The following is a 22279-nucleotide window of genomic DNA, read 5'->3' on the forward strand; positions in this document are numbered from 1 at the left end:
TACCCGTACCCTACCCGATACCCGACTACCCGTACCCGGCCGGGTACGGGTACCCGTTTGCGACCCTGGTGCGGCCGGGTACAGGTACGGGTAAGGAATCAAAACCCGTTTGCGACCTCTGCCCAGGAGATATCAGGAGTTGAGCAGGAGCCAATATGTTTCCACGTTTTAGATGCAGATCTACAACCAAAGGAATAATTCCTGGGACTCTTCGAAGTGTCATCAACGACAGGGCAAAATATAGCCAAGATGGCAAGTGATGTGATGATGCGTCTAGGCCTTCCTCTGTCCCAACTTCGAGGACAAACCTATGATGGTGCCGCAAATATGGCTGGACGATTGCAGGGGGTGCAAGCCATTTTAAGGAAAGAACAACCGCTGGTTATGTATTATCACTGTGGTCCACACCACTAGGAAGAGAATCAATGGGTCTGTAGCATGAATTGAGGGGCTTTTTTAATCAATCTGGCAAGTTAAAGGTGATTTTCCAGGAAATCGCTAAATCAGAGCATGGTTTCACCTCGTTGAAACCTCTCTGTCCCACCACGTGGACTGTTTGCCCCTCTGCCATCCGCTCAGTTCTCAGCCAGTATGAGTCAGTGCTGACAGCCTTTGAAGAAATGGCATCATGCAGCTCATCTGACACTTCAACTAAGGCCAATGGTCTTCATGGAACATTTCTAAAAGGGAACACTGTGCTCGGCCTTGTAAAGGCTGAAGACCTGATGGGGGATTTGGAGTGCCTGAACACCTCCCTGCAGCTTATAAACAGAGAGGAGCCCATTGATGTCTTGTTCGCAAAAGAAACTGCTATGGCAGCAAAATTGGACCTACAACCTATTCAGATACCTCATATCCGCAAACCTACAAAGCGTTACACCGGTCAGGCTGCAGCACATATCCATCCGGATGCCCAGTCTTTGTACAGAGCCCAATTCTCCAACGCCTTGGACACAGTGAATACTCAATTCATGGAGAGGTTTGATCAAGCTGGATTCCACAAGCTGCAGCAGATTTAAAATGTGCTGCTACGTGGAGACACAGACAAGGTGGTAGACGAGTCTTCTGAATTGAATTCAAGATGACTGCAGGTGCAGCTGGCCATGTTTGGGGCTAATTACACATATCAAACGAGCTCAGATGTTGCTAGCATTATTAGGGAGATGGTGCCAGAGGTGAGAGGTTTCTTCAGTCAGGTGGAAGCTTTAGTAAGGCTTCTGCTGGTCGTCCCTGCCTCCTCTGTAGAGGCTGGGAGGAATTTTAGTGCCGCGAAGAGGCTTAAGACATGGCTTAGATCTTCGATGAGTCAAACAAGGCTGAATCATGTGACCATGTGTCACGTGCACCAGGAGAAACTGGACAGACTGGACATTGAAGGAATATGCCGGTCTTTCATCGGTGTCAACGATAAGTGCAAAACGGCCTTTGGATCCTTTGCTTGAAGAATGGCAAGTCAAAAAAACTTTCATTGCCTTTGAGAGGAGATGAGAGGATAGGAGAGCAGAGGAAAGGAGCAGAAATGACTGCAGAGCAGAGGAGAGGAAAAGAGAAGACTGGAGAAGAGAGGAGAATATAGCACCAGCTGAAGAGGACAAGATAGGACAAGATAGGAGAGCAGAGCAAACGCCCCTGCTGCCCACCCAAGTTTACTTGTAAATATGTAAATAAAAACAACAATTTGCTAAACCTTGGCCACAATACCTGGACTTGTCTTCATATAACAATGCATAGATTTCTGTTCATATGATTGTGGTTATGGTTGTACTTTATTCAACCCTAATCTCTGCCATTGCATACGATGAAACAAGAAAGGTAAACAAAGAAAACAGAGCAATGTAATACAAAGCACTATTAGATATTATTGTACAAAAAAAAGTCCGTCCCATGTGTTAGTGAAATTTAAAATATTTTAGGCAAGAAATGGCAGGAAATTTTTTTCAAATTTAGATTTTTTTCTGTGGGGGGCCCCCCGACCCCCTAGAACATTTGCCCCCCCCCCCCCAAAGTTGATTCCACGGCTACGGCCTTGGTAACTTGTCATGAATTCGTTCGTGAATTTTCTGAGCGTGATAGCACCACTGATGTTCAGGTAACGATGACCTCACTGGCATAGCAAACAGGCAGCGTCGAGTTTGAGCTATAACCTTGTAAAGTTCAGACCTAAAGGCAAACCCAGACAATGCAGTGCAACTCAAACACCACAGTAAAACTCTCCCCCAATACAACGATGTATTTTGCTAACGTATTAGAAATACATAGACATGACATAGAGACGCTGGCAAGATAAGATATTAAGGACTGCACTGTGTACGCAGTTTTAAAAATACAGGCAACGGCACAGGAATGAACGTCAGAATCGGACAGAATGCAGCCGCCTTGACACGAGGTTAAAACCACGCAGGCACAAGGCAATTTAATGTTCACATAAAGCAGGCATAATTAGTTGTGTGTGCACTACACCCCTGCCACACGAACACCCTACACCACCAGTGGAAACACAGGAGTACCTAAGGTTTACTCTGCTGATTGTTGTTCAAAACTCACATTATACGACGTCCCCTGGGTGGGTAAAACGAGCGCCATCTGTGAGGCTACGACGCCTGGGTAGGAGGTCAGCAGAGGTCAACCCAGGCAGGGATTAGTCCCTGCCACAGGAACGTGGCATTTTCACCACTGGATGACATCCATCAATCAATGTGAGGCTGTACCTTCCCACTCCGGCAAAAGGATCGTCATTGGCCTTGTTTCCTCTTCCTCTCCTTCTAGATATTGAACGTATGCTATTTCTTCATTTCTTAACCCGAGGTGAGAATCACCAAACTGTCATTTGAGAACAGGGCCAGTTGTATGTTAATGATGATGATACCTCGCTAATCGTAACGTGATGATAATAGTGTTTCATAACAATTATAAAGTGACTTGATCACAGCAATCCTGGGTAATCACGGTAATTACCGGCATCGTTGTGCAAAGCACGCGACGCTTTGTCGCCAATTGCTGGTGGATCACAGATGTGTGGAACTCCCAAAGCCGTAGAGTTGTGCTGAGGCGAGGGCCGGTGGTTCTTAATCGTAAATTGCACTGGTCAACAAAAAAAATAACATTTTTTTCTGGCCTGGACTTTTGCAGCTGTTTTAGACTAATATCAGGGTGCTGATTCCAAATCTGATCTCAGATTTGCTCTACCCCATCTCATTTTATGCTATCGGCATACCCCATTTTAATTGATTTTACCCGAAATTAACTCTGTCACTTATGATTGCAAGTTGTTGCGAGTCAGTGACTGCTTTAGTGTTAAAATATGGTGCTGTATTTTTAGGATAGTGTGTTTATAATATCATTTTATGTAGATATCCACATCTGTTTAATATTTCTCTTCTGCAGTTTTTATTGAAAATTCAATATTTGATATCTCAAAAACCTTATGTGATAGACAAAAACTGATGCCAGATTTGGAATCAGCACCCCAAAATTACCTTAAAAGCGTTGGAATACCTTATGCCAGAAAAAGTGTCTTGACCAGTGTTGTTTTTTTTATGTTAACAAAAACATAGCGGGTTTGATGAAACAAAGTACACGTTGTACTTACGTTGCCGCGTGCTTCATTTGTGTTTTCGATAATTTACCTTCGAATAAAACCTGGCCACGTCTCGCACCCCCCCCTCCCCCCATAAAAGGGCATCTCGCACCCCCAGGGGGAGCACCCCAGGTTAAGAACCACTGAGCTGGAGGCTGGAAGTTCAGCCAGTGGGTTCGTGAATCAGCGTCTGTGCAGCCCCCCCCCCGCCCCATGTCACTGTTATTCATTTAGTATGCGAGGTGAGGTTTCTCAGGTTACTGCCGTTTCCTCCCCCCCCCCTCACGTGGAAGTTAAAATAGACAGAGCGCCTTTATTTTTAACCGCGTGCGAACCCAATCAGAGACACGTGTCTTCATTCCCACCCCCCCTCCTCGCACGAGACCTGGCCGTGTCCCAAAAAAACAAATGCACGGGTAGAAATCAAGAATTAGAAAAAAAACAAGTTGAAAGGCATCAAAACAAGAGACAAAAACAAACATTAAGCAACAACAATAAAACACGTGCAGTTTCAATGGGAAATTGGCCAAAACATCCTGCAAGCAGGACCTTCCTGGAAGGAGGGTGATGGGTCAGCCGGTAGAGGACCAGTGACTGTGGCGTAGCTACCCAGAGTGCACAGGGCCCACGGGCCGATGGGAAGCAGCACCGCGATATGACGAGTAGTGGGCCAGGGGGGGCAGTGATTCAACGGAGATCTCCACTTCATTCCTTGCACCAAAGGTCCACGATACCCACGCTATACCACTGACAACACGTGGGGGGGGGGGGGGGGGGCTTGCATGGATACATAAATGACATTAGTTTATTATTAATTATGATGGTGTTGATGGTCATCATCGTTAGATCCCATCACTGGGCTATTCACAGTTCGTCATCATTATTGCTATATAGTGCGATTTGACGTGGGGGGGGGGGAGTTGCAAGTTGCTATTGTGAGTGGCAGGAATGTGAATGAATGAGTAACTCGGAATTGTCAATGAATAACCAGTTAGTGTTCAAGGCAGCAACGTCAACAAATATCTCTGATCAAACACGCAGCGGCCTGGCCTCCGCTCTCGTCTCAACTCTCCCCATCGCTCCAGCCCTCACGCTCACCACGCTCTCATCGCGTCTCTGCGGAGGGGCTCGTCAAGAAATCGGGGCCTTGCGCGACCCTTCGAGGGGAGAGGCGCACGCGCGGTCACGAATCGCGCAGCGCGGTCACGCACCCGACCCACAAGTCACAACTCCCACTGCATATGGTCGGTCACGCGCCGAGACGAAACGACCACTGGCTAGACAACAACAATAAAACAACGAGTGACTTGTATGGCTTTCAGACTTCCGACTCGCATTATCATCATCATCAGCTATAATCACTCCGCTGCTGGGTGAAGGTCATCGCCATTCCTCGTGGCCATGCAGATTTTACGAGAGTCATTATTATTCTCACCAATTGAAATAAACTACAGGTCACGATGGGATAGTTTGATAAAGAAGGCTGGAAGGTGCAGCACAACATAAACGGCATGTACAACACGTTACCCGAGTAACAAAAAATCGACTAGCAATTATGTACGTCGTAATCTTTGTTTCATCACATGGAATGACCGACTGGTCAAAGGAATGTGGAATTCCCGCCACTGTTTCGGGGCCGTGAACGGGTTAAGCACTGCCCCCAAACGTGTAGAGCATGGACACACTTTTATTCGTCTTATATATCCAAGAAAATCTCTTCGAAACGAGACTTGGTCTCGTAAAAGGTTACATTGGGGATGTTTGGCTAATGCCGCAGGCATGAGTGTGGCAGGAAATTGGAGGACAAGCAGAGTCCACCACGTGTGTCATTGGTTAACTCGAATTCTCTGGTGTTACCAATCTACTTTCCATACTGCCATCTGCCGGTGAACTCGTAACTCTACAACAAAGAATCAACATAGGTCAATAGCTACGACTATGAGGCCTTAAAATAAAAAAAATAGGGATCGTTTCGGACAATGACCCCTCTACATAGCACACAGAGAGGTCAAATACAAGCGTGGATAATACGAGTTGGATATTTTAGACCACGGGGCCTGATGAGAATTACATTTTTTAAATGCATCCTGATGGCAAGTTTGTAATTTGGCATGGCGATAGTCACCTAATCGTAGCTATTGAGTAATCGACAAAAACTTAAATAACCAAAATGTCGTGCTTGTTGCACCATTGGCAGCGCAGTAGAATATAACAACTAGAAATTCTGCGAAAGTGTCCAACTCCCGCAACAACAACAAAAACACGATTTTATCTCCGCAAAACCCAAATGTTACAGGCGCGCACCACGGCCCAATCTACTGGACATCTGTGACAAAAGAGCTTTCTAGCTCATATGATTCCTCCAGTATAAATATATATTCTGATCATGCAGCGGAACCTCAAGACTTTTGCTTTGGCGGATCTCCCAAATCAAGACCACTGGTCGCCCCCCCCCCTCCACCGCCACGCGCCCTTCCTTCCATGTGAGCTTTTCACGAGTTGAGAGCCATTTGTGCGAATGTCAGCATCGCGTTATCACTGCGCCGTGCATGCGTCGCTCGCGCGCTGAAATGCAACGCGTTGTTTATCGGGAACAACTCGAGTTTCGTCGCTTCTGGAGTGCGGAAAGCGTGGCCGAGTTCGCTGCACGTGTTGCTGCTGTTGCTGCTGTTGCTGCCTCCTGCTCATCCTCCTCCCTTAACGCAAATCACATCGCCGCAATCACTCTGTCGTCGCATGAAAACGAGTGCCACCCTATATCTACTGCACTGACTCAGCCACCCCCTTATTCCACACTCAACGGAGAGGTGAGGGCAGCAAACGAGTTGGGATGATCAGGCATAAAAAAAACACTAGCGATGGCGTAGATGGAAACTCCAGACGTTGAACGTTGGAGGGGCCGTAACTTTGCTCCTGGCGAGGTACATGCTAGCCAAACAAACACTACCCCGAACCATCCAACTAGCCACTCATACTAGCGCTAACGCGCACTCTGACCCTAACCAATACCTCAATGGGGATTCAACACAGCAACCATCGCCCCCCTCTCCCCGTCGTGAAACAGTGGCAGGAACTTCCTAAAAAAAAATCACGATAATCAGGATTTTCCGGGAAATAAAACCTTCATGATATTACTCTAACCAGCCGGCAAACCGCGAGTGTTAGTCCTAGCACTGATCCTAAACGTGATCCTAAACCAGCCACTAGCACCAGCCCTCCCATCGACACTAACCTTGACAAAGCAACAACCCCTGATCGACTTCCCACTCTGCCCCTGACCAACGAGCTCAGCGCACGCTGTCTTACTGCATCGTCCCGAACAAGGGCCCTAACCAACTAACCACAGACTCGTACGAGCGACCAACAATGACCATTGATGCGACTGCTATCCCCACCTCCGGCGTTTCGCTAGAGCACCCCCCCCCCCTCTCCCCTCTTTTCATTTGTTTCCATCTCTCTTTTTTTTACGATCAGTGGAAACAAGAAGATGCTCGGTGTAGTCGGCACTTTGCTTCGTTCATCATTTCGTAATTTTTTTAAAAAAATTTTGCTTTATGTAAACCCCCACCTCTCGCTCACTCTCTCGGTCACTCTCGTTCTGCACGCAGCCCTTCTCGCAGTCCAACGGCCTCCGACGGGTAGCTCATAATTACATGCAGAGCAGTTTTGGTGTTGGTGGTGCACGCGTGGACGGCGCCGACTGAAGCGAAGCCCGAGACGGAGTCACGTGCGAAAGGACACGCGCCGTCGAGTGCTTTGTGGGACCTTGATCGAGCAGTGGCTGGAGAACGATGATGTGTGATTGACACGGATCCGAGCGAGCGAGGGGCGGGGCGGCTGCGGTGTGTGGTGGGGGGGGGATGTGCCCGAACTGGGAGTGCCCTCTCAGTCACGTAGGCAGCGTGGCCATGCATGGCTGGGGCTGGCAGCCTTCACGAGTGCTGGAGGGGGTTACCGTCCCCTCGCCTGAGTGACACCCGCATCACAGCCCTGCCAGCTGGCAACCCAGCATCCTCCTACTCCTCCTTAACCCATCCCCCACCACTGTGGAGATACCCATACCCAGGGGATTCATTTGTCACTCGATATTTTACGGAACGCTGCTCCTGCTGGCTTGGAGTGGAGTTTGCGTGGAGTCCGGCACGGTCACTAGAGTACAATGCTTATTATGATTACACATCTATATTATCGTATTGTATATTCCTAGAATCGTGTGGACATGTTTCTACGAATATAGGGTACGACGAGGTGAAAATAAGGCGAGATGGACGTGGAAGTGGCCAATAGAACCCCCTTCCCCTGTAAAAGCGTTCAAAACTGTTCGGGTTGAAATGAAGCACTGCCTATACCTGCCCGTACCTGCGCAGCTTTTACAGCGCTATTATCCTCTCCTTCCGGGGCGTCTGATGGATGTTCCGTTTCAAATTAATTGTTGAGACAAGGCCATTTGCAGTATGTGTGTGTTTTTTATGCATGTTAAAAACAAACAAACTAAAACAATTACAGACAAAGTTCACATTTAGGAAATATCTCCATACTTGGGCCAGTTTCGTGTTTGCTTGGCTGGCCTGTGCTGGAGATCGTTATTGGCTTGTGAGGCCCCCCCCCCGTTGGGAGTGCAGCCATGGAGGCATTGGAACCGAACTCTCACGGAGGTCTACAATGTCGGGTTTTCAAAGTGTGATCCGCAAACTTCGCGTGAATAGCGAGTGGCAAACGTGAGCAATGAACTGCACAAGCGCCCGTTGATGATACATTGTAATATATGAATTAAGTCGAATGAGAAATACGGTGCATTAGTATGAATATACAGAATTATATGTAATGGCAATGTTCTTAAATCATTCATTATCCGACAGTTAATTGTAGTTATTTTTTCTATTATCTCGATAGTTTTAGCCAGGTGCGTGCAACTAAAACAGGAGCCAGATGCTATGTTGAAGGAATTAACTCATAGAAGGGGATTACATTATACTGTAGAATGACCTGCATTTTAGCCTGAGCCTTGCTAATTTTTTACAATCATTAATAAATCAATGATTGCAAGAAGGTCTCCTCACATGGGTTACGGGGAGGGGGGGGATTGTTTGACCATACTTCACCACGCCAACCAGTGCTAAGGTTGGTGAAGAAGGTTTGGGTTAGACCCAGGGACAATTCAGATATCACTCGTCTTCAGTGTTGCTGGCTGTTGCCGGCAATTCATTGAACTCGGGTTGCCAAGTTCGCATCACAGTGCAGCTAACCACTGGCCCCCCAGAGTCGTCATTGCATTCGCAACTGAATGCGTGCCGTTGTTCTTGCCCAAGTCTTTCCGCAAGGGAAATGATAAAGGTAGCTGTGCCTTTTAAAAAAGAGAAAAATCTCAGTGGAACACAGTCGTGCACTTTACACCTCCCTCCCTCCCTCCCCCTCCCCGCATTGAGCACCGTCGCTGATAAAGAAGCAGTGCAAAGCGCCGTGCCAGAGATCACTGAGCGTTTGCTGCACACATCGGCCGAGCGAGTTATCTTTCCGAGTATTGAGATTCGGTGAAACGAACATATCTGGCAGAACGTACACACCGACAACTGATGCCAGCAGCTTCTCGGGGCATGTTTTAGATCCAATACATTCTGTTTCCACAAATTTTTTAAACATGCAATTGAGCCCGTGTTGGATAGTTAACATCGTCAACTTGATCATCGTTATTACCAACCAGGCCCACGGCGCCGTGTCACATGGCTACGATGGTGACCCTAAACACGGTCCCATAGCTGCGCGTATAACACGACCACTGTGGGGTGATGTTCGTGACCTACTCAGAGGGGTTATGGATTAGGAGGGGCGGGGGTGAGGAGGGGTGAGGAGGAGTGGGGAGGGGGTATTTTCTAGTGACTTAAAGGGATGGGACCTCCGGGTATTAGGCATGTAGGGTTACTGACCTCGTGGCAAAGTGACATTGACAGGCATCTCCGGCCAATGAACGCCAGTTAATCTTAGCGAGAAGTAGCAGCAACACGCATCAGCAGCAACAAGCATCAGCAGCAGCGGCAGCAGCAGCAGTGTGTGCCTTTCTTTGCATACTGTATTCTATTTCATAATTCGACTTTGGAGTTTTGACTCGGCCTGCTCACCCACCCACCCACCCAGCCGACCCCAATCCCCGCGCGCCGCCACCACCACCACCACCCCCACAACTCCTCTCCCCGCGCACGTGCAGAGCGCGCTGCGACACGCACAGGAACGTGGCACAGCGCTCTCTGCCCGCTGACTCGCTCACTCACCAAAGGGGCGTTGTTATCATCCAAGTCATCCGACGTTGTCCGGACAACCGCGCTATATTAAGGGGCGAATTGTCCATTCGCTAAAGCGGTCATGCAGCGCTGGCTTTTTTGTTGTTGTTGTTGGGGAAGCTGTCGGCGGTCTCGGGAGTGAGACGCGCGAAGTCGCACGAGCCGGCTTGCGTTGTTGCGGCTTTCGCGGTGCGCATGGGGTGGGCGCGTTTCGGTGACCAGGGGGGGCGGGGGGTGTTGTTGGGGATGGATGGATGGATGTGCCTTTGTGGCCGAGAAGTTTGTCTATACGAAACTCGCAGTAAACGGCACCCGACCATGAACAATCCGTCCGTGGGGAGTTCAGATGGGAGCTCAGTCATGGGCAGCCGGGTAAAAGAAAAAAAAACCCAACAACTGAAACGCGTCACGACCAACTCGTAGCTAGGATAGAAAGCAAGCGGGCTAATGTTAATAAAGTAGCGACGTCGAGTCGCTCCTTGGAAAAGGCAGCGTACAAAGCTCAGGGCTCGTGGAGACAACAAAATGACACAAAAGACACGAAGGGGGGTGTATGCTGAACTGAAGCCTCGACTACTGATGCTCACCAGCTGTTCCCCGTGGCCGTGGTTAACGATGAGTACGCAATGAGCACGTCTTGATCCCGACATAACGAGGATGTATCTTGCGATTTTGCCTTCTTAATCACGGCTCCTTGTGTCACAGGCAGGCCCAAGCATAATACCCAGACTCATTATGTCAAAAGGAAACCTCCTTTGGCTGGGACAGTGATTATCATAAATGTGGAAGACAATAACGATGCTAATAATGCCCTGTATCTATCCAGAAAAAGTTCACCGAGTTATTTTGAGGAAGTGCCTACATTGGGACGTTGGGCTAATTTCATTCGGCCTAATGAGTAATTGGCATGTGGGGGAGGAGCCAGGGCACCCAGAGAAAACCCATGCATACGAAAAAACTGCGCTTTGCACAGATGGACACACGAATCCATCGTTGTGCTGCCATATACTGCCCACCTCGAAGCCAAATCGTACAACACCTGGTATCCCCCCCGTTCAATCTCCAATCCAAGTAGTTAACGAGGCTCAACTTCAAGGGTGACTACGGTCTTAGAAAATAGCGTCAACAATCATCATGGAAGCGCTAATTAATGGCAACACAGTCATCAATGGGACTAGCTGGCCACACTTCAAAGAAGGACCCTCCCGAAAACGCTTTTGACTCATTGAGGCTTTGTTGGATAAATGCGGGAGGCATTATTACTCAACACGCTCACGCGTCCATTTAAATCGTGCTCACAACGGATGGTGGGTTTGGCTCGTGGCCGTGCGGTCTCAGCACACACCTGCCGTGTCGGCCTCAGCGGTGGGGCCCCCTGCGTCTCCGGCGCGAACGCAGTGGCCCAGCCCCTCGATGAGCTCGTGCAGGGGCCTCTCGGTGCCTCCCCGTGGCACGCAGCGAAGGCCGAACCCGCAGCGCGCCGTGTAGACTCCGCACGGCGCCCCCTCGACCAGCGCGCACGCGGGGCAGCATCCGCAGCCCGGCTCCCGAACCAACTCAACGCACTCGGAGGTCGGAGGCGCCGGCGGGCACCGGGATATTCGCTCCTGGGTGCAGGTCGGGCAGCGGAATGCCCCGTCGGCCCGAACCCCAGGGCCGGGCCTCCACGCAGCCAGGGCGGCAAGAGCGAGCAGCAGCACCCAGCAGGAGCGCATGGCCAGCAGCGCCATGCGGGCCCAGCGCAGCTCGGGAATGAGTCCGCAACGCGGCTCGGAAGCGAAGCGAGTAGGCGAGACGGGGAGATCGAGCTCAGAGGATGAGAGACTGAGTCACGGGACTAGGCGTGTGTGCGGTTTGGAGTTGCTTCGGCGCGCGCACGCACGCACGCACACGCCCCGCACTCGCTCCACGCCCGCGCAATGCACACAAAGCGGAGCGGCGGCGGTAGCGTGCGATGCGCGGCGCACACAGCTCAGCCACACAAAGCTCTTCTTAATTGCGGACTCGAGGGGAGCACACACACACTCACTCACACACACACACGCGCGCGCACGCGGACCCAATTGCGCACACGCCCGCAGAGAGCGTGCGCACTTGATTGTACACGCGTACGCAGGGCACGCACTCAAGGAACAACGATCGCGCACTCACACACACTCACTCACACACTCACACACACTCACTCACACACTCACACACACTCACTCACACACGCACACACGCACGGAAGATCACACCGTCACAACGTCGTCGTCTCCCGCACCTTGGCTATGCACATAACTCGCTTTAAAACAAAAAAAACAAAAAAAGAATTCAACACCGCGCTGGTCACACAACAAAGACCGCGACTTCTCCTCCTCGGTCCGATGCCTTCGTGCGTGCGCGTGCGCGTCGCGCGGATGGACGGACGGGTGCGAAAGTGCCCGGGCACCCAAACACTGGCAAGGCGATGTCTCTCTTACCTGCGCAACACAGGTAATGATCGGAGTGTGACGCGACCCTACGCGCGCAGGAGTGAGGCGGGAGCTACCCAGTGAGAGTGAGCGAACGCGGTTTTGGGCGGTGCCCTAGGAGGAGCGAGTGTAAGTTGGAGAGGGTGGGGGTGTGCCGATGGGGGGTGCTGCTGCTGCTGGTAGTAGTGGTGGTGGTGATTGTGGCGGTGGTGGTGGGGTTGGATGGTGGGGAGGCGAGGCACTTTGAGTACGACCCACGCCCCTCGCCACACACCACCCGCCCCGCACACACGCACTCTCTCCCCTCTCTCGCTCTCCGCTCTCGGCCATGCCCGCAAACTCAGCTTGGCTCCCTCCCGGCGCGTAAGTGTCACAAAGTCCGTTCCACCTCCCGTGCACTGCAGCGCAGGTTCGCTGAGTCAGCGGCTTCCCCTGTTGGGCTTTTTTGCTGGGAACTCGAAAGTAGCGTGCGCTTGGGCTCGTTCCTGGCCGCTCGCTTGACACCCCCGCTCGCTTGACACCGCAGATTCACAGAGTCGGCAAAATCACGTTGAAATAGGACGCACTCACCAGAAACGCGAGGGGGACCTTGGTACAGATGCTGACGGTGAATAAAAAACCTGTACAACAGTTGACTTAAGGTCACGCTTTTTCACGGTTTTGTATTAACAATGCCATCGGAGACGCATGCACGTATGTGATTGCTGCCAGTAAGACCCACTCTGTCTCCATCCGTGGTGTCGTGTCTGCAACCTACACACTGCACAGTTTATTTCTATAGTAGGCCGACATGTCAGCCTGCACGCACTCTGGCACGCCGATTTATCATCATCAGTTGCACGATCACCATTAGTAGCAGCAATGGCACCGTCATAAATAACAGACTCAGCAGCATTCATAATTATAGGAGCAGTAACGGCAGCAGTGGCAGCATCATGATTATTACGACTATCAACAGTGGCATCATCAGTAGCAGCAGGAGCGTGCATCATCATCATCTACAAAATGAGTAGAAGCCACGGCACCATAAACTTCGTCATCATCAGCCCTCACAGTAGCGGAGCAGCAAGTCCATAAGAGAGGTTTTTTTTGGGTTAGATCGCGTAAATATAAATGTGTCGTTAAAACCGCCACCACCCGACACAGCCAATGAGTAAGGTTTTGTTATAAACAAAAACATGCCAATTCAAAACAAAACATGTAAATTCGTTACTAGTCCAGCACACCGGTGTTGGAGTGCTGTACTAGTAACGAATTGACACGTTTTGTTTACGTGACAAACTTTACGAATTGGCTGTGTCGGGTGGTGGCGGGTTTAACGGCACATTCATATTTACGTGCTCTAACTCCCAAAAAAACTCTATTGTGGATAATATTGGTCACGAAAGCCCCCTACTACTACTACGTGTTAAACATAGCAGCAAGTGTGGATGAAATCTTCACCCGAAGCTAATGCGACGGTCTCGACACGTTACTCTCTCGCACGCTTGGCTCGCACACAGGGGGCAACGATATCACTCCCTGCGTCGTATTGTGGGCCCAACCCTTGAGCGTGACCTTATTGAAATTGGGGGTGGTGGGGGGGCTCACAAACAAAAAGACTCGGGGAGTGATGGAGGGGGGTGCTGACGACACACTTTGAACGCTTACACAGAACGAGGACCGCTCCTATCGACGCATGAGACGGCGCTGCGTTTCTGCCCTTCTCTCTCACGCTTTAATTGCCACTGGCGTGAAATATCCTCACAACTTTTAGAGATTTTCATTTTAGTCGCTCCAAGCCTGGAGTGTGTCATTCAGACTCTGTCTTCTCGACAGACCTGCTCTCCACCTGAGGTCGGCTGCTTGCGTTGTGGCCGAAACGTCGTGAGAATTATTTTATTATGTTTTATTTTCATTATTTTATTATTTCCATTCTACGTGACTTTACCGAAAGAACCAAGAAGATGAACTTTTAGAGACTTTATTAGAGTTTAGAAGGTGGGGGCCGAGCTTTCAGCGGGGTGGGGGGAGGGGGGTTCAGCACCCCCAGACTACTCCACCTCGCCCGGACCAGCAGTCAAAGAGCGAGGTGGGTGATGAGTGTGGGTGGTGTCCACCGTGAGCCAGACTCGAACCGTGCCGTGCCTGCCTGCACGGCACGTGAACGCAGCGACTGCCGCTCGAGGCGTTGGCAGCTTGCGGGACGTCTCGAGACCGCACGCGGCTCTTTCTCGAAAGTTCCGTGCGGCGTCGCGCGTGCTAATTGGACTCGCGTGGAGAGGCGCCCGCCTCTCCGGACGTCATTTGCCCTGGCGATTGTTGCCACGTTTTATTCTATTTTGCTCTACAGTGCAGGGATTCCTGTACACGCCACCCACCCCACACCCCCCAAACTCCACCCAAACTCCACCACGGCGCAACGTTCCACATTTTGAACGCAATTACGTGTAGCAGCAACCACTTACTCCTTACTACTGCTCCTACTACGACTACTACGACTTACTCCTGCTCGTGTTACTGGCGCAGAGGTGACGTCAGTCGCGCAGGGCCTAGGTAATTGAGTGTAAACGTTCCTCGTTGACGTGTCTCGTTTTCTTAAACTTTTAACACCCCCCTCTCTCCCAGCACCCCCCACCCCTCTCCCAGCACTCCCTCCCCCCAGCACCCCCCCTCCCAGCACCCATTCCTCTCCCAGGATCCCTTCCACTCAGCACCCCCCCTCCCAGCACCCCCTCCCCCCAGCACCCCCTCCCCCCAGCACCCCCTTCCCCCCAGCACCCCCCTATCCCAGCACCCCCTCCCCCCAGCACCCCCTTATCCCAGCACCCCCTCCCCCCAGCGCACCCCACCTCCAAGCACCCCCCCTCTCCCAGCACCCCCCTTCTCCCAGCACCCCTCCCCCCCAGCGCACCCCTCCCCTCAGCACCCCCCCTTCTCCCAGCACCCCTACCCCCCAGCACCCCCGTCCCAGCACCCCCCTCCCAGCACCCCCTCCCCCCAGCGCACCCCACCTCCCAGCACCCCCCCCTCTCCCAGCACCCCCCCTTCTCCCAGCACCCCTCCCCCCCAGCGCACCCCTCCCCTCAGCACCCCCCCTTCTCCCAGCACCCCTACCTCCCAGCACCCCCTCCCAGCACCCCCCTCCCAGCACCCCCTCCCCCCAGCGCACCCCACCTCCCAGCACCCCCCCCCTCTCCCAGCACCCCCCTCCCCTCAGCACCCCCCACTCCCAGCACCCCCTACCCCCCAGCGCACCCCCCCCCCCCCACTCTGAGCCGATTCCTTGAAGCGTCACGAAAAATGATGTCATCGCTCCTTGGGAATTCCTCGACTCGGCTTGACCCCTGCGCTATTGAATGGCGCTATAAGCACAGAGACGACGACGCGGCAAGAAAAGGGAGAGAGGGGAGGAGAGAAAGAAAAAAGCCCCCACGCGCGCACACTTACAAAAAAAGGCCATACGCCGTCAACAATGAGGGAGCAAGGGCACAGCAGGTCGGCGGTATTAGCCACACGAGCCAACCAAACGCTCTCTCGCCCTGCCCCACAAACTCCAACAATCTGGCCAACTAGCCCACGAGTGCTCAGCGCCGACACTGACCCTTTAATCCGCGAGCGAACCAGCTGCTAGGACTCACTGCGAACCATTCCAATGACCCTAACGCTGAGGAGACAACTCGCCGCTACTACTAGCCACCCACAATGACCCTAATCCTGACCAACTTGCTAACCACCAGTACCACCACTCTCACTGACCTAAACCCTCAACAACAGCGAGATAAACGGTCACTGGTACGAGCCCCATCTTTGAAACGAATGCTAATGAACTCGCCAATCGGCCACTAAGCACAATCCCTCGTGTTGTCGCCTGTCCAGTATTGACCCGAACGTTCCGGGAATTGGCATCCATGTTTGGATTGGCAGGGATTTATTTGTACCGATATCTGATGCCAGCATCGTGTTGAACTTTATCACAGTACACTGCACAGTTGGGATACACCTGGTGTTAACTGGGAAATATGTGCGGGTTTGGTCTAGAGTAGGGAATGGTGGAAGTCAAACTATCCCTCCCACTGAATTATTCTTAACCAACCAGTCAACCACGAGTAAAGGCCTCTCCCAATGACCATATCCACAGACTACCCCAAACGCTTCAGCAAGGAACGTTTAGATATCTCGCTGGCTTTATAATGTCGATGGTCGCAGTGCCATGAGGTTCAGCATTGCTTTAACTTGTGCCACTATTTGTATAATGGAAATAAGTGTTGAGGACGGTTGGGGAGTTACTTTTGAAAAGTAATCTGTCTAAGATTAGGAATTACTTGAGGTCTTTAAAGCAATGTAACACAAGTCGGTGTTTGGTTTGATATACTTAGTGTACTGTAATCTTTAGAACAGGACTTAAACAATAAAAGATGACGTTCTTCAAAGTAACGGTGTGTGTTAAAAGTCCTATACAATATACTGTACTAAGTTTGGGATGGAGTGGTAGTGCAGTAGTTAGCACAAAAGCACTGTGGACCTGGCAAAACAGCATGAGTCCTCGCCATGGCTAACACCATTGGTAAGTTAGATCTGAATCGGGCCTGGGAGTCACCTTTACCTATCTGCAATACTGATCAGACTGGTGAAGTATGGTCAACAACCCCGCCATGGCCAAAATGGCATGGGGAGGAATTCATCCAGTAGTGGATTGAAAAAGGCTACGTTTTATTTTAATATACTGGACAGTAGTGAGATTACAGGCTTTGTTTGGCGGATGCAAAAATATCGCACATTTTGGCGGCTGCTGTCATTGTATTAACCCAAGTTGCAGACAAGATCATTCACACTGTAAGTTTTTAATAACTTTAGAATGTTTTAATAAGTGTTATCACAAAGAGCAATCATCCCGCATATGCCACGTGATGGTCATAAAATTGCACGCAGCAAACTGAGTAGCGTTGTTAAATGATAAGCGGTTGAAACGGTCATCCGTTTTCAGAATTGGTTACTGCCCCTGGAAGTTCGGGAACCGGTGACTGACTTCAATGGAATGTGAGTAATGAATGCACTGATCGGCACGCGTGAACTTAGCAACTCACACGGCGGCGGCCCGAGTCACAGCGTGGTACATTTGCCCGGATTTCTAAGGGGGAAATGTAAAGGTGCAACCCAGTAAATTGATTGCTCACGCCAATGCTGGCAGAATGACCTCCACTAGAGGGGGATCGTAGAGAGACTACCTCCACTGACAAGACCTCATGAAAGAGGTTGACCAAACTCAACACTTTACCCCACCACAAGTGAAATGCCGATCGACTAACGGTGGTTTTTAAAATGCCACTGCTGCTTGGACAGAGGTGGCCCAGTGGGGGGGGGGGGTATCAGTGGGATCGTCTGTCATTAGACTGTGCTCTGAACCCAGCGACCCAAAGTTTATTGGGCCACAGCTCGATACAGTGGTGACATCTGAACCAGTCATGAGTCTCTCCTCTCACGAATCCACTGGAGCTGAGATATTAGGAAGCTACTGGAGCTGAGATATTAGGAAGTTACTGGAGCTGTGATATTAGGAAGTCAGTGGAGCTGAGATATTAGGAAGTGACTGGAGCTGAGATATTATGAAGTGACTGGAGCTGAGATATTAGAAAGTGACTCGAGCTGAGATATTAGGAAGCCAGTGGAGCTGAGATATTAGGAAGTTACTGGAGCTGAGATATTAGGAAGCTACTGGAGCTGAGATATTAGAAACTACTGGAGCTGAGATATTAGAAGTGACTGGAGCTGAGATATTAGGAAGTGACTGGAGCTGAGATATTAGGAAGCTACTGGAGCTGAGATATTAGGAAGTGACTGGCGCTGAGATATTAGGAAGTCACTGGAGCTGAGATATTAGGAAATGACTGACGCTGAGATATTAGAAGTTACTGGAGCTGAGATATTAGGAAGTGACTGGAGCTGAGATATTAGAAAGTGAGTGGAGCTGAGATATTAGGAAGTTATTGGAGCTGAGATATTAGGAAGTGACTGGAGCTGAGATATTAGGAAGTGACTGGAGCTGAGATATTAGGAAGTGACTGGAGCTGTGATATTAGGAAGTGACTGGAGCTGAGATATTAGGAAGTGACTGGAGCTGAGATATTAGGAAGTGAGTGGAGCTGTGATATTAGGAAGTTACTGGAGCTGAGATATTAGGAAGTGAGTGGAGCTTAGATATTAGAAGTCACCGGAGCTGAGATATTAGGAAGTGACTGGAGCTGATATATTCGGAAGTGAGTGGAGCTGTGATATTAGAAGTGACTGGAGCTGAGATATTAGAAGTGAGTGGAGCTGTGATATTAGAAGTCACCGGAGCTGAGATATTAGGAAGTGACTGGAGCTGAGATATTAGGAAGTGACTGGAGCTGAGATATTAGGAAGTGACTGGAGCTGAGATATTAGGAAGTGACTGGAGCTGAGATATTAGGAAGTTACTGGAGCTGAGATATTAGGAAGTGACTAGAGCTGAGATATTAGGAAGTTACTGGAGCTGAGATATCAGGAAGTTACTGGAGCTGAGATATCAGGAAGTGACTGGAGCTGAGATATTGGGAAGTTATTGGAGCTGAGATATTAGGAAGTGACTGGAGCTGAGATATCAGGAAGTTACTGGAGCTGAGATATCAGGAAGTGACTGGAGCTGAGATATTAGGAAATAACTGGAGCTGAGATATTAGAAGTCACTGGAGCTGAGATATTAGGAAGTGACTGGAGCTGAGATATTAGGAAGTGAGTGGAGCTTAGATATTAGAAGTCACTGGAGCTGAGATATTGGGAAGTTATTGGAGCTGAGATATTAGGAAGTGACTGGAGCTGAGATATTAGGAAGTGACTGGAGCTGAGATATTAGGAAGTTACTGGAGCTGTGATATTAGGAAGTTACTGGAGCTGAGATATTATGAAGTGAGTGGAGCTGAGATATTAGGAAGTTACTGGAGCTGAGATATTAGGAAGTGACTGGAGCTGAGATATTAGAAGTGACTGGAGCTGAGATATTAGGAAGTGACTGGAGCTGAGATATTAGGAAGTGACTGGAGCTGAGATATTGGGAAGTGACTGGAGCTGAGATATTAGGAAGTGACTGGAGCTGAGATATTAGGAAGTGAGTGGAGCTGTGATATTAGGAAGTTACTGGAGCTGAGATATTATGAAGTGAGTGGAGCTGAGATATTAGAAGTCACCGGAGCTCAGATATTAGGAAGTGACTGGAGCTGATATATTCGGAAGTGAGTGGAGCTGTGATATTAGAAGTGACTGGAGCTGATATATTCGGAAGTGAGTGGAGCTGTGATATTAGAAGTCACCGGAGCTGAGATATTAGGAAGTTACTGGAGCTGAGATATTAGGAAGTGACTGGAGCTGAGATATTAGGAAGTGACTGGAGCTGAGATATTAGGAAGTGAGTGGAGCTGTGATATTAGGAAGTTACCGTAGCTGAGATATTAGAAGTGACTGGAGCAGAGATATTAGGAAGTTACTGGAGCTGAGATATTAGGAAGTGACTGGAGCTGAGATATTAGGAAGTCAGTGGAGCTGAGATATTAGGAAGTGACTGGAGCTGAGATATTAGGAAGTGACTGGAACTGAGATATTAGGAAGTGACTGAAGCTGAGATATTAGGAAGTTACTGGAGCTGAGATATTAGGAAGTGACTGAAGCTGAGATATTAGGAAGTGACTGGAGCTGAGATATTAGGAAGTGACTGGAGCTGAGATATTAGGAAGTGACTGGAGCTGAGATATTAGGAAGTGACTGGAGCTGAGATATTAGGAAGTTACTGTAGCTGAGATATTAGGAAGTGACTGAAGCTGAGATATTAGGAAGTGACTGGAGCTGAGATATTAGGAAGTGACTGGAGCTGAGATATTAGGAAGTTACTGGAGCTGAGATATTAGGAAGTGACTGGAGCTGAGATATTAGTAAGTGAGTGGAGCTGTGATATTAGGAAGTTACTGGAGCTGAGATATTAGAAGTGACTGGAGCTGAGATATTAGGAAGTGACTGGAGCTGAGATATTAGGAAGTTACTGGAGCTGAGATATTAGGAAGTGACTAGAGCTGAGATATTAGGAAGTTACTGGAGCTGAGATATTAGAAAGTGAGTGGAGCTGAGATATTAGGAAGTGAGTGGAGCTGTGATATTAGGAAGTTACTGGAGCTGAGATATTAGGAAGTGACTAGAGCTGAGATATTAGGAAGTGACTGGAGCTGAGATATTAGAAAGTGAGTGGAGCTTAGATATTAGGAAGTGACTGGGGCTGAGATATTAGGAAGTTACTGGAGCTGAGATATTAGGAAGTGAGTGGAGCTGAGATATTAGGAAGTGACTGGAGCTGAGATATTAGGAAGTGAGTGGAGCTGTGATATTAGGAAGTTACTGGAGCTGAGATATTAGGAAGTGAGTGGAGCTGAGATATTAGGAAGTGACTGGAGCTGAGATATTAGGAAGTGAGTGGAGCTGTGATATTAGGAAGTTACTGGAGCTGAGATATTAGGAAGTGAGTGGAGCTTAGATATTAGAAGTCACCGGAGCTGAGATATTAGGAAGTGACTGGAGCTGATATATTCGGAAGTGAGTGGAGCTGTGATATTAGAAGTGACTGGAGCTGAGATATTAGGAAGTGAGTTGAGCTTAGATATTAGAAGTCACCGGAGCTGAGATATTAGAAGTGACTGAAGCTGAGATATTAGGAAGTTACTGGAGCTGAGATATTAGGAAGTTACTTCAGCTGAGATATTAGAAGTGACTGGAGCTGAGATATTAGGAAGTTACTGGAGCTGAGATATTAGGAAGTGACTAGAGCTGAGATATTAGGAAGTGACTAGAGCTGAGATATTACGAAGTTACTGGAGCTGAGATATCAGGAAGTGACTGGAGCTGAGATATTAGGAAGTGACTGGAGCTGAGATATTAGGAAGTGACTGGAGCTGAGATATTAGGAAGTGACTGGAGCTGAGATATTAGGAAGTGACTGAAGCTGAGATATTAGGAAGTGACTGAAGCTGAGATATCAGGAAGTGACTGGAGCTGAGATATTAGGAAGTGACTAGAGCTGAGATATTAGGAAGTTACTGGAGCTGAGATATTAGGAAGTGACTGAAGCTGAGATATCAGGAAGTGACTGGAGCTGAGATATTAGGAAGTGACTGGAGCTGAGATATTAGGAAGTCACTGAAGCTGAGATATTAGGAAGTTACTGGAGCTGAGATATTAGGAAGTGACTGGAGCTGAGATATTAGGAAGTGACTGGAGCTGAGATATTAGGAAGTGACTGGAGCTGAGATATTAGGAAGTGAGTGGAGCTGAGATATTAGGAAGTGACTGGAGCTGAGATATTATGAAGTCAGTGGAGCTGAGATATTAGGAAGTGAGTGGAGCTGTGATATTAGGAAGTTACTGGAGCTGAGATATTAGGAAGTGAGTGGAGCTGAGATATTAGGAAGTGACTGGAGCTGAGATATTGGGAAGTCACTGGAGCTGAGATATTAGGAAGTCACTGGAGCTGAGATATTAGGAAGTCACTGAACCTGAGATATTAGGAAGTGACTGGAGCTGAGATATTAGGAAGTTACTGGAGCTGAGATATTAGGAAGTGAGTGGAGCTGAGATATTAGGAAGTCACTGGAGCTGAGATATTAGGAAGTCACTGGAGCTGAGATATTAGGAAGTCACTGGAGCTGAGATATTAGAAAGTTACTGGAGCTGAGATATCAGGAAGTGACTGGAGCTGAGATATTAGGAAGTGAGTGGAGCTGAGATATTAGGAAGTGACTGTAGCTGAGATATCAGGAAGTGACTGGAGCTGAGATATTAGGAAGTGAGTGGAGCTGAGATATTAGGAAGTCACTGAACCTGAGATATTAGGAAGCCAGTGGAGCTGAGATATTAGGAAGTTACTGGAGCTGAGATATTAGGAAGTGACTGGAGCTGAGATATTAGGAAGTCACTGAACCTGAGATATTAGGAAGTCA

The 22279-nt window shown here is 49.3% G+C and overlaps 1 protein-coding gene across 1 annotated transcript in view; it reads right to left on the reverse strand.

The window, feature by feature from the left end:
* LOC144939614 (insulin-like growth factor-binding protein 2) overlaps positions 1-12457 on the reverse strand; it is a 28187-nt gene extending 15730 nt beyond the window's left edge. The window contains exon 1 of the mRNA XM_078866712.1: positions 11198-12457. Coding sequence (XP_078722838.1) covers positions 11198-11582 — 385 coding nt within the window. The 5' untranslated portion in view covers positions 11583-12457. The remainder of the gene's footprint in view (positions 1-11197) is intronic.
* Positions 12458-22279: the final 9822 nt, after the last annotated feature.

The sequence above is a fragment of the Lampetra fluviatilis genome, chromosome 2, assembly GCF_964198595.1.
Source record: "Lampetra fluviatilis chromosome 2, kcLamFluv1.1, whole genome shotgun sequence".
Classification (NCBI taxonomy): domain Eukaryota; kingdom Metazoa; phylum Chordata; class Hyperoartia; order Petromyzontiformes; family Petromyzontidae; genus Lampetra; species Lampetra fluviatilis.